At 39.0% G+C, this 17,817-nt stretch overlaps 1 protein-coding gene across 1 annotated transcript in view; it reads right to left on the minus strand.

Moving 5' to 3' along the window:
* The window catches only part of LOC136120104 (ubiquitin-ribosomal protein eS31 fusion protein-like), a 72,406-nt gene extending 55,784 nt beyond the window's left edge, over positions 1-16,622 (minus strand). The window contains exon 1 of the mRNA XM_065873623.1: positions 16,556-16,622. Coding sequence (XP_065729695.1) covers positions 16,556-16,622 — 67 coding nt within the window. The remainder of the gene's footprint in view (positions 1-16,555) is intronic.
* Between the last annotated feature and the right edge of the window lie 1,195 nt (positions 16,623-17,817).

Genomic DNA, 17,817 nt, shown 5'->3' on the forward strand with positions numbered 1-17,817 from the left:
GGATGGTTCAGGCGGTAATGGGGGGATGGTTCAGGAGATAATAGAGGGATGGTTCAGGAGATAATGGGGGGATGGTCCAGGAGATAATGGGGGGATGGTTCAGGAGATAATGGGATGGTTCAAGAGGTAATGGGGGGATGGTTCAGGAGGTAATGGGGGGATGGTTCAGGTGGTAATGGCAGATGGGTCTGGCGGTAATGCGAGCCATTGGAAGCGGTGGGGAGCTGCAGATGAAGCTTTGCTAGCTTGCCCACTGCTCACCTCCTGCTGTGTGGCCAGTTCCTGACAGCGGTCTGTGGCCCAGGGGTTGGGAACCCCTGGTTTAAAGGAATCATTACTCTCAGCATTTCTATCATGTTTTCTCAGAAAATGTTAAAGGCCATTTCACTTTCCTAAGAAAAAATTACCTAACATATAATGAGTCAGAGACATATCATTTTATTTGGTTTCTGTCTGCAGTAGGCAAAGATCACAACCAAAGTTTTAACCCAGGATGTGCTGGGGAGTTAGAATAATTGATCCAGAGCCATGGTTTTGGGGAAGGTTAGAGATGGCAGGAATCCTACATTAGTGCCGAGATGGATTTAAGGACGAAGGTAAATGATGGAGGCAAGCTTAGAGAGTGGGGAGACCGAACTTCAAGGATTTTCCGTTCCATTTGGCTCTCCCCAAACTTAGAGGGTGATGAACAAGCCCATCTAGGAACATTCGGTAGATGGACTGTCTAATTTCGAGAAATGTAGTTCGAGAAAGTTTCCATCTTGTCTCAAATAATTATTTCCATCTTGTGGAATAATTATTATAATTATAATAATTATTTCAAATTATTTGAAATAATTCCATCTTGTCTCAAATAATTATTTCACCTTTCATTTTTATCCTGCCCATTAATTTCCCTTTTATATGCCAAGCACTGAGTTTGAGCTGGAAACTTGAGATAAAGAGACATCCTAAGAAATTTTCCCCCATTTTGAATCCTGGTGTCCCACAGGCTTCTGTCCTTGGTCACCTTTACTCTTATTTATATAGTTTTCCTGAGGCTATCACAAACCACCTTCTAACACAGCTTTTTACTCAAGATTTCACATCTCTGAGGTCCAGATTCATATTTCTGATTGCCCTTGGATGTTACCAAAAAATTTTTTTGAAATCAGCTCAAAATCATCAGGATAAATCTACTTGCATTCTCATGAAGCAGATTTTCTTTCAGAATTCAGTTTTCATTTAATAGGACAATAGCACTTTCATCCATTCGAACATAAACACAGAGGTTTCTTGGATTTATCTCACCTCTCACTCATTCCCCAACCAGGGCCGGTTGCATGGGCACACGAGCTGGGCAGTCAAATAGGATCCTGCGCTCAGAAGAACTCTGTGCTTGGTTTAATGCTCTGCTGTTGCTATCTCAAAATTCTTAATGATTTTTGAACAACAAGCTCCACATTTCATTGTGAATTGGACCCTATGAATTATATGACTGGCTGTGTCCCCAAATCCTGTAAATTCTGTCCCTAGTCCTGCCTCTCTATAATCTGTCCCTACACCCTGTTGTCGGAATTATTTTCATAAATCAAATCTAGGCACTTCTCACCTCCATTATTTTTGTTTTTAAAGACTGCATTTCTGCTATCAATTTCCCAAAGAGTAAAGTTAAAACAAGTGTTTTGGGGCCTTGACTGCAATTAATTCACCAGCGTAAATTCCCAAGCATCTTTACCTCTACCTACCTACAGGGGGCATCCCGCCCTGGCTTTCATGTGTTTGTGTCAATATCACATGGACTTGAAGTCACTTCTTCCTTTCTATATTTGACAACTCTATCCATCCTTCAAGATTCAATTTTACTAATGAGGTGTATGGCTCTTCATTGCTTTTCATCACTCTCTCTGGGTAGGGCCCCTCACCTTGGGTCAACTGTACTGCACGGAAAATGATTACCAGCTGATTCACCTAGGGCTCCAGGGCAATGAGGAATGACTCTCTTCCAGCCCACGGTTTCTTCCAGCAGCATGGCTGATGACAAGAATAGGTGAGGAAACTCGGGCAGGTAATTGATTACCTTGGCTTTGACCAAAGTCAGAGGGAGAAAAAAAACATATGCTCCCAAACCACATCTTCTCTCCAGGGCATCGGTTCAAGCTAGACTTTTCATACCTATCCCAAATCCTTCCTTTCTTGACTTCATTTCTTCTCTGTGGTACAAAACTCCCCCAATGCTTCTTTCCAGATCTTCCTGAAGATGGCACTAACTCACCCACTTGAAATCATGGCCTACGGTTCATGGCTGTTTTCCTAGCTCTGTGCATGACTTGACTCACCTCACCCCTTCCAGGCACTGCAGGACTGTCCACAGTCCCAAATTCCCTCTCCTTCTTTTCCATTTCTCTCTGTAAGGAATAAAGGACCTGAACTCATGTCCCTGAATGCGTGACCTCACACTATGCTTGTTCTACAAACTAGTCCCAACTAACAACAAACAGTGAAATCCTTGACAGCAAGGGCCACGTCTGATATTTCTGGATCTTTTCACATCTATTTCATAGGATAGGCTGTAAAATATTTAGTCAACGGGATGGAGAATGGATTAACCTTGTTAATTCTTATGTTCCTGTAAGAATAGACACTTAACTTCACTCAACTTTTCTGTACCTCACCATTTCACTTTAAAAATTATGATTTTCACTATTACATTAAAAACCACCTCTATTAGAGAAAAAAATAGAAGATGGGTAAAAATGTATAACTGAAGATCACCAAATACATATAAATGATTGAAAAATTTTTTTTGCAATTCAGTCCTATAGTTTAAAAAATCTCTTCAAGTATGTCTTAATTTCCAAAATAGCCTAACTATAAGTAGAACCATTTATTTAATAGACATTTATTAAGTCCATACTAACTATTGTGCTTAGTCGAGAAACATATAACTCAATAATCTAAAAAGGAAGAGGTATATATTTACAAATACATCATAAGATAATATAAGGTAGGTATAAGTATCAAATGCCCTAAAGACAAGCATGCCTTTGACCTAGCAATTCCATTTCCATGTATTTATAATAAAGAAATAATTTAAGAAGTGAACCAGTATTCAGCAATAATCATCTTGATTGATATACTAAAAGATCTGAGATAAAACCTACTACCTGGCTATACATGCAAGATAATTCAGCCTTTAAAAATGATGTTGTATAAATTTGTCTTGTTTTAGAAAGAAGTTAGCTATGTTCTTTCCCTGACGGCTGGCTGTAATCACATGATGGATATTGTGTTACTAACACGTTTAAGAGTATGAATGTAAAACAAATATTTAAAAATCGTTTTCTCTATATATAATTGCTAACACATTTCAAGGATGACCAGCTTCAAGATTATTTTATTGTGCCCTTTAAACTCTCTACAAAATAAAATTTTTCTTGTCTTTAAGTGTCAAAGTGTGACCTCAGACAGCAACACTGCATGAATGTGCAGTGACAGTTATGCACAGGAGTTGGCATGTTAGGCATATGCACAGGAACTATTAAAACAAACCTCTAAAGTACCCATTTGCTTAGACTCTGACCTCACTTCTGCATAAGATGCAAACACGTATCCGTGCACGCACATACAGGCACACACACCTCAAGAAGTCATACGCGATGATATTCCTATAGAATACATTCAAATCCTTTTTGCGTTGCAGTAATGAAAAGAATGTATTCTAATGTTTGTGTCACATAATAAGAATGTGAAACCAATCAAGTTTCCTTAAAACAAGGCAAGCACACAAATAAACACATAAACAAAAAACATGCATCCCATTAATTCACACCAACAAAATCAATTCTTTTACAAAAGAGGATGCTTTTCTTTGGTAGAGCACTGTAGTCATCACACTCTGAAAGTGTATTTTCTCAGCATGGAGAATATTGTGTGCTTTTCCTCAAATATTAGTCCATTTCTTTTCCTCATATAATAAAAATGATACTGGAAGGTTAATGATGTGAAACCCTGCAGGCAAAATGAAGCTACTATCCTCTTTCTGCTGACAAGACCATAGTAATGCAATGTGAAAAAATTAGAAAAGAGATCAAGAGTCTCAGACGGGGGCCTTTCCTGGTGGCACAGTGGTTAAGGATCCACCTGCCAATGCAGGGGACACAGGTTCGAGCCCTGGTCCGGGAAGATCCCACATGCCGCGGAGCAACTAAGCCCGTGTGCCACAACTACTGAGCCTGCGCTCTAGAGCCCGCAAGCCACAACTACTGAGCGTGTGTGCCACAGCTACTGAAGCCCACGCACCTAGAGCCCGTGCTCCGCAACAAGAGAAGCCACCACAATAAGAAGCCCGCGCATCGCAATGAAGAGTAGCCTCAGCTCACCATAACTAGAGAAAGCCTGCGCACAGCAACAAAGACCCAGCACAGCCAAAAATAAAAATAAATAAATAATTTGCTTTAAAAAAAAAAAAAAAAAAGAGTCTCAGATGGAAATTCAGTTTATGACATATTTTTACCAGAGCAGGGGCTCCACTTTACTAGATATATAGACATACATATAGGTATTTAATTCATGGTTAAGAGGATTCAAGATGTTATAACCAAGGGGCAAACTAGGTTGAGTTATATCATATTCTATACCAATATATCTTTGAATTCCTTTGTATTGGTAATCCCAGACATAAGTGAAACACAAATATGTGATTACACAATCTTCAAAATACAAAATATCTTTTTATGTACATAGCACCACATTGGGCTCTAAAATAACACTTATGTTTGAATTTCAGCAGAATTGCATGTGTTAATTACAGGAAAATCTAAATATTCAAAGATACAGCTTTCTGCTAAAAAGCCCTAAAATAGCTATAGAGTCAATAACAAAAATCTTTAGTAAATAGAAAACTTGTTAATAGTTCCACTCAGGTCAAAAATATTTACTTAACTTATTAAGTACAATAATTCATTATTATTAACCAAGAAAGAGAACAAGAGTATCTGAATTTTCAGAGTCACCACCAATACACCTCATTACAAGTTACATTTTAAAACAAACCATAACCCCTAAAACCAAGAACAAGACAAGGATGTTCACTACAGCCACTTCTACTCAACATGCTAATAGCAGTCCTGGCCAGAGTAATTAGTCAAGAAAAAGAAATAAGAGGAACTTAGATTGGAATGGAAGAAGTAAGACTATCTCTGTTCACAAATGATATGATCTTACCTAAAGAAAATCCTAAGAATCCAGAAAACAACTTTTAGAACTGATAATTAAGTTCAGCAAGGTTGCAGAACATGAGATCAATATACAAAAAGTCATTTGCTTTTCTACACAGTGGGTGATCTGAAGGTGAAATTAAGAACAAAATTCCACTTACAGTAGCATCAGAAAGAAAATATCTAGGAATAAATTTAGCAAAATAAGTGCAAAACCTACACTGTGAAAAAATTTTTTAGTGTTGAAAGAAATCAAAGAAGATCTAAATAAATGTAAAGACATTCCACGTTCACAGATTGGAAATTATAATATTGTTAAGATGGCAATACTCTCCAAATTAACCTACAGATTCAACAAAATCTCTATCAAAATCTCAGCTGTTATCTTTTTTTTCCTTGCAGAAATTAACAAGCTGGTCCTAAAGTTCATATGAAGATGCAAGGGCATGGAGTAGTCAAACAAACTTAAAAAAGAAGAACAAATATGGAGAACTCATATTGCCCAGTTTCAAAACTGGGAAAGTCTACAGTAATCATGACAGTGATATACTGACATAATGGTAGACGTGTAAATCAATGGAATAAAGTTGAGAATCCAGAAACAAATCCTTAGATTTACAGTTAACTGATTTCTTCAATGATGACAAGAAAATTTAACGGAAAAATGATAGTCTTTTCAACAAATAGATAGCCACATGCAAAAGAATGAAATTGGAGCTCTAACCTTACAACGTATAATAAAATTAACTCAAAATAGAACACAGACCTACATGTAAACATTAAAACTATAAAACTCTTAGAAGAAAATGCAGGGATAAATCTTCATGACTTAGGAGTAGGCAATGGTTTTCTTGGATATGACAAAAAAAAATGTAAGCTACAAAAAATAAAACTAGATAAATTGGACTGCATCAAAATTTAAAATATTTGTGCTTCAAAGGACACCGTTAAGAATTTGAAATGAAAAACCACAGAATCTTAGGAAACATTTGAAACTCAACAATATGAAGAAAAGCCAATTTAAAAATGAGCACAGGATCTGAGCAGACATTTCTACAGAGAAGATATAAAAATGGCCAATAAGCAAATGAAAAGTTCCTCAATATTGCTAGTCATTTGGGACAAAACAAATCAAAACCACAATGAGATACCACTTCACACCTACTAGGATGCTAAAATGAAATAAAAAGATAGATGGTATCACCTCACACCGGTCAGAATGGCCATAATCAAAAAGTCTACAACAATAAATGCTGGAGAGGGTGTGGAGAAAAGGGAACCCTCCTAACTGTTGATGGGAATGCAAACTGGTATAGCCACTATGGAGAACAGTATGGAGGTTCCTTAAAAAACTGAAAATAGAGCTACCATGTGATCCAGCAATCCCACTCCTGGTCATTTACATAGAGAAAACCGTAAGTCGAACAGATACATGCACCCCAATGTTCATTGCAGCACTATTCACAATAGCCAGGACATGGAAGCAACCTAAATGTCCATCAACAGAGAAATGTATATATGTGGTACATATATACAATGGAATATTACTCAGCCATAAAAAAGAACAAAATAATGCCGTTTGCAGCAACATGGATGGACCTAGAGATTCTCATACTGAGTGAAGTAAGTCAGACACAGAAAGACAAATATCGTATGATATTGCTTATATGTGGAATCTAAAAATACGGTACAAATGAACTTATTTACAAAACCAAAATAGAGTTACAGACATAGAAAATAAACTTATGGTTACAGGAGGGTAAGGGGAGGAGGGATACATTGGAGATTGGGATTGACACATACACACTACTATATATAAAATAGATAACTAATAAGGACCTACTACTGTATAGCACAGCGAACCCTACTCAATACTCTGTAATGGCCTATATGGGAAAAGAATCTAAAAAAGAGTGGATATATGTATCTGTATAACAGATTCACTTTGCTGTACACCTGAAACTAACACAACATTGTGAATCAATTATACCCCAATAAAAACTAAAAAAAAAAAAAAGACAGATGTTAACAAGTATCGGCCACAATGTTGAGAAATCTGAACCCTCATTCATTTGCTGCTGGTAATGTAAAATGGTGCTCTCATTTGGGAAAACAGTCTGGCAGTTCCTCAAATTATTAAAGATGGAGTTACCATATGACCCAGGCATTCCACTCTTAGACATATACTCACAATAAATGAAAGCACACCTCCACATAAAAACTTGTACATGAATGTTCTTGTAGCATTATTATAACAGCCAAAAAGTGAAAATAAATCAAATGTCCATCACTTGAAGACTGGATAAACAATGTGTGGTATATCCATACAATGGAATATTCAGGCATAAACAGGAATGAAGTATCAATACACGTTACAAAATGAATGATCCTTGAAAACATTGTGCTAAGATAAAGAAATCAGTTACAAAAGGTCACACCCTGTATGGTTCCATTTATATGCAAGGTCTAGAAGAAGCAAATACAGAGAGAGTCGATTCATGGCTAAGAGGGACAGGAAGAGAGGAGAATGAGGAGTGATAGATAACGGGTACCGGATTTCTTTGGGGGTTAATGAGAATGTTCTAGTATTAGATAGTGGTGATAATTGCACTACAGGGTGACTATATTAAAACTCACTGAAATGTACATTTGAAAGTGTGGATTTCACGGCATGTGAACTTAATAAAGCTGTTATTAAAAAATCATCTTTACAGCAACAGAACCACTGCTTCTTTGGCATGGAGAATGTGCAACTATAGCTACAATACTCATTTTCTGCTCGTTGAAAAACTGTATAAAATTGGGCCAGAGATGTTTTGGCTGCCATTAGAAAGCACTTAGAATGAAGACCAACTCCTTGCACACTGGTCTGAGCTGTGTTTGATATAATCTAATTATGCTGACGCTTCTCTAGATACGAAAGCACTATTCTCAGAATCAGAAGGCCTTGCTTGCAATCACCTGTCTGCTACCATACGATCGTACCAAGGAACTTAAGCATTTCTGTTTGGAAGAGGGATTTTCTTTCACCATTCCTACCTCAAAAAGATGTCATAAATTTAAAAACAAGATCTACTTAGAGGCACTGTACTTTCATATAAATACAGTAACTGTAGCTATTAATGGTAATAACTATTACAGGTATTGATGTTTATATTGTTAACTACCATCTACAATGTATCTTGCATATGAAATACATATTTCTTGGGCAGGTATATGATAATTACTTTCCAATATCAAAAGGAATTTCAATATTCCAGACACCAGGAAGTCTTAGTATCTGAAAAAGCATACTTGACCATTGTAAGCTCCATATAAGATCCGTGTAGCACACGCTGCTAAATACCCCGCACAAAACATATGCACATCATGTGGATTATCGTCTTATGCCTTCAATCACCAGCTTAACTTGATCTTCCATAATTTTACATCTACTTTGACTAAGATATATACTTACTAATAAATCTAAGAAGAACACACAAAAAAAGTCAAGCCTTTACATCTATCCCCATTGAAATTAAATCACTTGCACACAAAATCAAGTTCAAGTAAACCCAGTATGCCTAAAATCGTGTATTTAAGAGAGGGAAACACTAATTTAAGTGATTATATTACTTAAGCGATTTTAAGACAATGTAATTTTACCCCCAAAACATCTACTATTTCTTCTTCTTTTTTTCCATGCCCCTCCCTATCTCCACACATGTCTACAAATGTAAGAACGTTGAAAGAAAAACAGAAAACATTTAGCCCTGTGTGTCTTTCCTTAATAGGCGTTATTAAAATCATTATACAGATGAAGTAACTGAAGCCCATGAAGGCTAAGTGACCAGTACATTGTAACATGGCTCACAACCACTGGAGCCAGAACTGAACACAGTCTAATTTTATAGACCCCATACTTGATCATTATTACATTCTTAACAGCAACCATTTACTGCTTCTTTTTACAGCAAAACTTTTCAAAAGCTTCTACTTCTTTGGGTACTGTTCACCTACTGAGAACATTCATGCCTACCATTTCACTGAAATTGATCTGCCAGGGTCACCCATGACTTCCATGTTAGCCAAGCCAACAGTTCCTAGTCTTGATTCATCTTCCACATCTTCTAAGCAGCACTGAAATCCTCTCTTTTTGTCAGCTATGACTTCAAGGTTCTTATCCTTTGCTTTTCATTCTCTTCTGTGGGCTCTTTCCTTCTGCTCAACTGCTAAATATTAGGGTGGTTCAGTCCTATACCATTGGCAACTTGGCTTCTGCATCTGCATTTTCAGAGGTGGACAGAAGATACTGTTTGAAATTATCGGGATTTTATTTCCTTGTTTACTGATTTATTGTCTCCCCACACTAGTACGTAAGATCCATGAGTCATGACACATAGGAAGCATTTAGTAAGTGTTTTCTAGATCAAAGGACAGATGGATGAATGGATGGATAGATGAATGGTGGGTGGGTGGATGAATAGATGGATGGATGAATGGTGGGTGGATGGATGAATGGATGGATAGATGAATGGTGGGTGGGTGGATGGATGGATGGATAGATGAATGGCAAGTGAGTGGATGGATGGATGGATGGATGGAAGGAGGGAAGGGAGAGAGTGTAGTGTGGGTATAACCTTTAATTTCTTCTTCCTGGAAAAACTGTGACCTGACCTGGTAAGGAGTGACCATAGAATATCTCTACCTTAAGGGCTCTCTTTTCTGACAAAGCTTGGGTCGGCTTTGTCTGAATTCCACTTCCTTGGCCAATCTGCATCAGAATTGTTGATTCCGAGTATTATCCTGGCCTGCCTCTATTGAATTCTAAGATTGAAATAGATTAAAGTTGGACCAGTTCAGTTTGTGATACATGGTATGAGTATAAACTCTCCAGAAGGGAACTGTCATGCTGGATTTAACCACACTCTCAACAAGCAGGGAAGCCAAAACTCAGAGCAGCAGAGTGAAGTCTGTACTAGGTCTAAAGTGAGTAAGCTCATAGTAGAATCCCTTTTACAGACGTTTCTGAGAAACCTACAGTTTAGCATCAGGCCTTGATTTCCATCATAGCGACTTGTCGCTCACAAGACACTCGAGGCTTTATCTAATTTCCTTAGAGTCCCGTCTGATGCTGTCTAGATTGACCTCAAAGTGTGGTCCTTCCAGTTTTGACGGCCTGCATCCAGTGTCAACTCATCAATCATCATGCTTCCGCTTTCCCCAGTCAGATGGGCAGCCCTGATCTCCAGCTGTTCCTCGGCAGCTTTTGTAGGAATCTGTGTTATTTCATCTACCATATGCCAGAGCTCAGCACCTAGCAGTTTGCGATAAATAGACTTAATATAGTCAGGATTTCTCTTTAGGAGAAATGCTAATGATGATAATGATTTACATTTCACAAGGAAACAGTGTGATTCTCTGAACCTAAAGAAACAAATGAAAAGAAATGACTACTTTGTGCTATTTGGTTTATAGTTTACTGAATGCAATTTTCATTGTTTTCCTACTTTCTATATATTTCCTATGTTAATTCACAGAGAAGTACAGGAGTCATTTGAATGCTCAAGCAGGTGATATACTTATTAACACTCAGAAATATAATAAATATTCATATCAAAGGAAAAATGACATATCAAAGGCTCTTTTCAAAATTAAGATGGTCATACATTTCTAAGGCTATTTACCTTTCAATAGTACTTTTAATTTTGTCCCCTCCTCCAGCAATGGCAAGTCAAATAAATCCTATCTTAACATCAAGGTGCCTATCAAAGGACTCGTCTTTCTAATTTAGCCTTCCTTGATAACTCTTGATCAATTTATTTACTCTATCGAAGTCTCTACTTCCTCATCATCATGTTTACAAAGGAATAATAACAGCTCTGACCTTTGTTCTGAATATTGAATGAAATAATCCAGGTAGAATATTTACTGCATACTTGGTTCATAGTAAAGGCTCAACACACGTTTGTCATCATCATCCTCGTCACCATCACCACTCAACAAATACTTGAATCAACACCTACTTTGAATGTCCTTAGCACTCTTCAAAGTAGTCTGCCACACATTACGAGGATTCTGGTCCTAACCCAGCATCTGGTAGAAATTAAGCATTTAGTAAATGTATATGGAGTGTTTTTCATGTACCATCCTCTTCTGTAGTTCTGCTGAGATAAAGGTCATGCTGCATCCCTTCCAAGGCTGGATATAGTGTTAGGAACAGCAAACTCAACAGATACTCACTGAATGAAGAGTGCACAGCCAACAATAAACAGCCATTAGGAAATGATGCAGAGACCTATGTATTCCATTACAGTGACAAGCGACACCAGATCCACTCCCAACAAGAATAATTTATAAACTCTCCTCTCTTGCTCTTTACTGTTAAACTGATTACTTGTATAAGAACATTGCTGTAACCTACAGCGTCTACACAGCTGTCTGGGACCAGCTTCACGTGATGATATTAAAGCACAGAGAAGAAAGAGATCCATCTCAAATCAAGCTGGCACACTGTGTGGTTATTGGCTATTAATTCTGGCATCAAAGAGTGTGAGAGGGCTTCCCTGGTGGCGCAGTGGTTGGGAGTCCGCCTGCCGAAGCAGGGGACGCGGGTTCGTGCCCCGGTCTGGGGAGATCCCACATGCCGCGGAGCGGCTGGGCCCATGAGCCATGGCCACTGAGCCTGTGCGTCCGGAGCCTGTGCTCTGCAGCGGGAGAGGCTGCAGCAGTGAGGGGCCCGCGTACCACAAAGGAAAAAAAAAAAAGAGTGTGAGAATTTAAAATATTAAATAGGTAGGTAGATGTTAAATAGGGAGTAATCCATTTAATACCGTCACTGAAACAGATTTCTGAATGTGTGTGTTGCAGTTATGATTGTAAATTTTGCATGACAGACATGATGAAGGTACAATTGATTACTCAGCCTCCAGACTGGTTGATTTAGTGGAAAGAGTCCTGGACAGGAAGTCACAGGAATCCAGATGTCTAGTCTCAATTTCATGATTTTGGACAAGTCACTTTACCTCCAGGACTGAAACCTGTCCGTTCCCTTCCAGTTGTAAAACTCTAAGTTTCAAATAATAACCACATCATCACAATCGGTGTTTTGTTAGTATACTCCTCTGGAACCACTGTCACAGATGACAGTCAACTCTATTTTCCACCTTAGAATTCAACATTCTATCCTGGCTCTATCTGCAGGGAGACGATATCAGATCAGCACTCACAGTGAGGATTTGTTGCAGCCAGCCAACTCTTCCTCCATGTGAATGACAATCTCACACAGTCCAAAGATATCATAAACCAATATTTCCCACTCATTCTGATCACAGCCTACTCATGACAAGATGGCAGACTGGGCCATAGCTGGTATCAGATCACATTACTCAGAACTAATTAAATCCCATCATTCCCTATAGACACAGGCACCATTCTTGGATAATAAAGGAGCAGACAGAAATGTCTGGACATCAGAAAAATTTGATACGATAAATACTGTCTCTATAAGATACACATATATTTTTGTACAGCAGCACACATAAATTTTAATTACTTTAAGAATCAAGTTTCTGTGGGAAAACAAGGAAATTTTTAGCATACACTGTCTAATATTTCTGATGTCAAGAAGTTATAGTAGAGTGATGTGGCATGATTATATGCAATGGGCTGGCTTGCCATGTCATTGCTACTGAATAGGTTGATTTAAAAAAATTTTCTGTGGTACTAATTTCACACATAATCCACAAATACTGGCCATGTTCAGAGTTCAATACAGAACAAAATGATGAAGGATACCAATTAGGTTTTCTCCAATGCTTGTTCCAGCTCTAAAGCAAATCATTTACAATATCTGTAGCAATAAGTGGATGTGTAACAGTGCTATTTTTATATCACATAAGATTACTTTTTATATTTGGTTTCTATTTTGGAGCTGTCTTTATGCCTTTGAAAATAATTTCCCAGTAGACACAAATGCACAGAGTATATGTACTGAGGCATAGTTGCATAGCCATCAATCCCTCAACAATTAATGATCCTAAACTTCAGCATGCAGACCAGGAACTTCAATCCTATATTTATATTTTACCACTCTGTACCAGGATAATCTCAGACCCACAAAGGGGCATTTCTCAGGTGCCCATAGGTTTAGAGGTTCAGGTGCAAAGTACCATAGGCTGGAGTCCACATCTCTTGAGAGAGAAATTTGGGGTGAATACAGAATACAGAAGAGTGAAAATGCCAGGGCATCACCAAGTGGAATATAATGACAAGAATGGACTGGTCTATGTACTGGTGTCTGAAAGATCCAATGCATGGAGGGCTTCCTGAATCTTCTCTTTCTCGCTCTCTCCCTCTCTCTCCCCGCTCTGGCTAGAATGCCTCCTCTTCACATATCCAAATCCTGCCCACCCTTTTTATTTAGGTCCAGTAATCCTACTCTTCATCAGCCCTCCTTGGACCCGGTCAGTACACACTGACCTCTCCTTGCTGTGCATGGCGGGAGGTGGGGGTGGGGGTGGGGGGATGGGAACGCCTGCACCTCCCATTTTCCTTTCCTCCACGATCTGTGTGGTCTCCAATCCTCCACCCATGGACACATAGCCCCGGGTCCTGGCGCTTTATCTATGTTATTGTCACCGTGATTCTTCTGATAATCAGATTCTTCTGATAAACTTGCATAATCCCCTGATTATGCAAGTTCAACCATGTTTCAAAAGTGATCCTCATAAATCATGATGGGCAGAAATGCTTGTCTAGAAGAAAAAAAAAAAATCCCTTCAGGGCCAGCTCCTTTTAGAACTGTCTCTGTTGAAGGTAAGATGACAGACAGGAGGAGCCGTAAAGCCCCTGCTGGAATCTCTAATCCCTCAGCGCCCTGGCATCCCCCTCCACCCCGTGTACCCCACCCTGGATCTCTGCCTTCCCACGCCCCCTCTGCCCGCACACCCCCAATACCAGGCACTCAGTCACAAGTGTGCCCTTTCTCTTCCTACCAAAACAGAGGCATTTTAATGCTTTCCGTGACTTATTACACCCCAACTTCAACACAATCACACTAAAGCATTAAACCCAAAGTATTCTCGCTGTTAAGTTGCAGCATGAAAAGCTTTTGTTCTTTGGCTAACATAATTTGAAGCATCAGCAAACAGAAGAGTTTTATTGTTGTTTGGGGTCTAGAAGGACCACTGAAGCGATGCACCAGTCCTTGCTGCTTTAATGGTGACAGTGACATGGCATGCACAGAGAAAGCTGTGTTCACACATTTCTTGCCCCAACAAAGCCCTCTCCAAAAGAATTTTAGGTACTAGGAAGACTGGTGCTAGAGACGAATGGGGGGTTCGTGGGTGGAGAATAGCTTCTGTCTGCTCCTTAGCAAATTCCTGTCTCTAAAACAGTCCACCTTTTCTATTTTCAACAAAGCACCAACACACCTCCACACAGTTATTGCCCATAACAAAATAAATATAATATGAATGTTCTCTGGTGGCAACATACACTGGGCCTTGCATCATATGTCCAATTATGTATGGAGAGTCAACTCATTTTGCAAAGCTTCTCTTTGTTTTCCATCATGTGAAAGAAGCAAACATTATATATATATAAATATATATAATCTAAAAAATAATTATATATATATATATATATATATATATATAATGGCATCCTTTTACTTGACTCCTTTAATTCGCATTCTTTATATGCTGTGTTCATTGATCCACAGCTTACAATTGTTTGTATGATATGATTTGACAAAGGAATTTCAACAGAATATTTAAGTAATTTTACCTAAGTTAGAAAGGCAGGTTGTCTAAAGAAGCTGAAAGTGGCTTTTGTGTTTATTAGAGACGGTCTTTCCGGAGACAGTGAGGCATACATCCAAGGTACTAACTTCCTCAGGAGAAATGCACCAGTGAGGACTTTAGTGCTTTTAAATATGGTCAAACATCCACGTAGGAGTTATGTATCCAAGAAGATTTTTCACCCTCAGTCCAACTCATAGCACTTAGAGCACGATTATCAACATGAAATGGTTACCGAATTATTAGTTGCCAATAATTGTTAAATTATCAACAGGAAACCACCTCTCCGGGTACACCCCCTTCACCAGGACGCTCCTAGAACACATGTGATGTTTCAGAGTTAAAATTAACAGATGGTACACCAATAGGTACACTGTCTTTTTATATTATGAATAAAATGTTCACATTAAAAACACATAATCATATTTGATTTTCCCAAAGAATTTAGGAAGGAGTTCAATTTAAACATTTTGATTTAAGATCTCAGGTTTTGCAGGTAAGGAGATCTAATTTTCTATCACCTGTTACCCGTGGGACACCAGAAACACCCAAAGCTGGAGGAACAGCAGGACTGTCACGGATGGCACGCATCTCAGAAGGACTGTCCATTACTACTGGCAGGGGCATGCTGCCTTGCTAGTAAAAGCGCTGATGTTTAGATCTCTTCTGCAGGTGTTCACCACGCAGGCTGCACAAGGCTGTGCTTTCAGGTAAAATCAACCAGCCGACACTTACCTATAGCTTGCTATATGCCTCTAAGCACGTCTAAACACTTCATATACATTTAATCCTCACAACAGCCTGCTCACTAGGAACTATCATTATCCCCATTTTATACATAAGAAAACTAACGTGCAAAGTTAAAAACAGAAATACCATTGGAACCAGCAATGTTCACTTCCAGATATATTTGCAAAAAAAAAAAAAAAAAAAAAATGAAAGCAGGGATTCGACTTGATACTTGTATACCATGTTCAGAGTAGCATTATTGACCGCAGCCAAAAGAGGAAAACAACCCGAACAGCCATCAGCAGATGAATGGATAAACATAATGTGGTCTATCCATACAGTGGAATATTATTCAGCCTTAAAAAGGAATGAAATTCTGACGTAAGCTACAACATGGATGAAATGTGAAGACATGATGCTAAGTGAAATAAGGCAGACACAGAAGAACAAATCTTGTATGATTCCATTTACATGAGGTACAGACAGGAGTCAAACTCACAGAGGTAGAAAGTAGAATAGAGGTTACTAGAGGCTGGGGAGAGGGGAGTTATTATTTAATGGACACAGAGCTTCAGTTTTGGATGATGAGAAGGTTCTAGAAACAGTGGTGATGGTTGCACAATGTCGTGCATGTACTTAATGATACTGAATCGCACACTTAAAACGGTTAAGATTATATATTTTATGTTATTTATATTTTACCACCATGAAAGAAAAGAAGTAAGGTACAAGTGCAATGTCATGCTCTAAATCCTTGAGCCTGTACATGGCAGAGCTTGGCCTAGAGCTTAGGGGGTCTGGCACCAGAGGCCACATGTTAGCTACGTGGCTGCTGGATTCACATACCTGCACCCACATCTGCCATCGGTGCTAGTCGTGGGAACACGCAGAGACGCTCGTGCGCAAGGCACATCGTGGCAGACTACACAGCTCACGCTGGCACACCTGCCAAGCTTCGACTAGACCCTGACAAGGCCGTCTGCCAGCCTGCCCATGGCTCCCACTCTCCTTCGCACACACCTCTGACCCACACTCTGCGTCTCCCAGCACCCTGCCTACCTCAGCTAACCGCCTACACCCTCTTCCCTTTATCTCCAGGTTCTCAAGATCACCTTTCCTATTTCTGCATGTTTCACTTTGGATCAACTGAAGCACAGATGGGAGCTGTTCCGTCAGCCATCAATGTTTGTTCCATCAACATCTTCTACAACATTCCAGTATACATCTCTCGGACTTCTTGTTTGTTTGTTACGCCAGTTATAGATTCTCACCAAGAATCCTGTGACCACGTAACACTCTTCTAAGCGACGATGTCACTGTATTTAACATTTCCTATAAACCTGTCTTCGAAATTTTACTGTGTCCTCTTAAAGAAGAGAGGGTGATTTTATGTTTTATTTTTCCCTCAGCACTTAACAGAGAACAGCGGACACAGAGACAAGCACTAAACATTTGCCTAACAAATGTCTTCCTAACAGACACACTAGGGAGTCATCGAGGTAATGGCAACAGTTTGTGACCTGGATAGTGAGATGCATTACAGGTCTGGAGCATTTTTTTCTAAACAGAATTAAACAGATTTCTCAAGAAAAGTAAATAACCTTGAGTAACATCATAGTAACATAATAATAGTAACAGGTTCAGTGAAAAAAAGAAAGCATGCCATATGAGCATCCATATAGAGAGGCACATTTAAAAGCTCCCAGCGGACTTATCAATCACTGTCAATTTCACAGTCCGTCTCATGCAGGGTTCAGAAAGAATGAACATATTGTTACTCCCGCAATTGTACTTGGTGTCAAATGAGGACGTCATCCATCAAGGAGGCATCGCGGTCAATTCAAGTGAAGCCTGCCTTGAGCCGTATGCACAGAGGCTTTTGGGAACACTGATAATTCTCAGAGCTTCAAAGCCATACTCTTAAAGAATGAATGGCCAGCTTTTCATTTGGGTTCATCAAGTAAAACACAGCAACCCGTGAAATGAAGAGTATCTTTTCCCAACGATTCACTTAAAAATGAAATATCTTACTAAATATATTCAGGAGTTAGCCCTCCGCCTCACTGGAGGTTTTAGAAAGTCAGAGTAATTGAAATGTATCAGAGGGA

Source organism: Phocoena phocoena, chromosome 3, assembly GCF_963924675.1.
Source record: "Phocoena phocoena chromosome 3, mPhoPho1.1, whole genome shotgun sequence".
Lineage (NCBI taxonomy): Eukaryota > Metazoa > Chordata > Mammalia > Artiodactyla > Phocoenidae > Phocoena > Phocoena phocoena.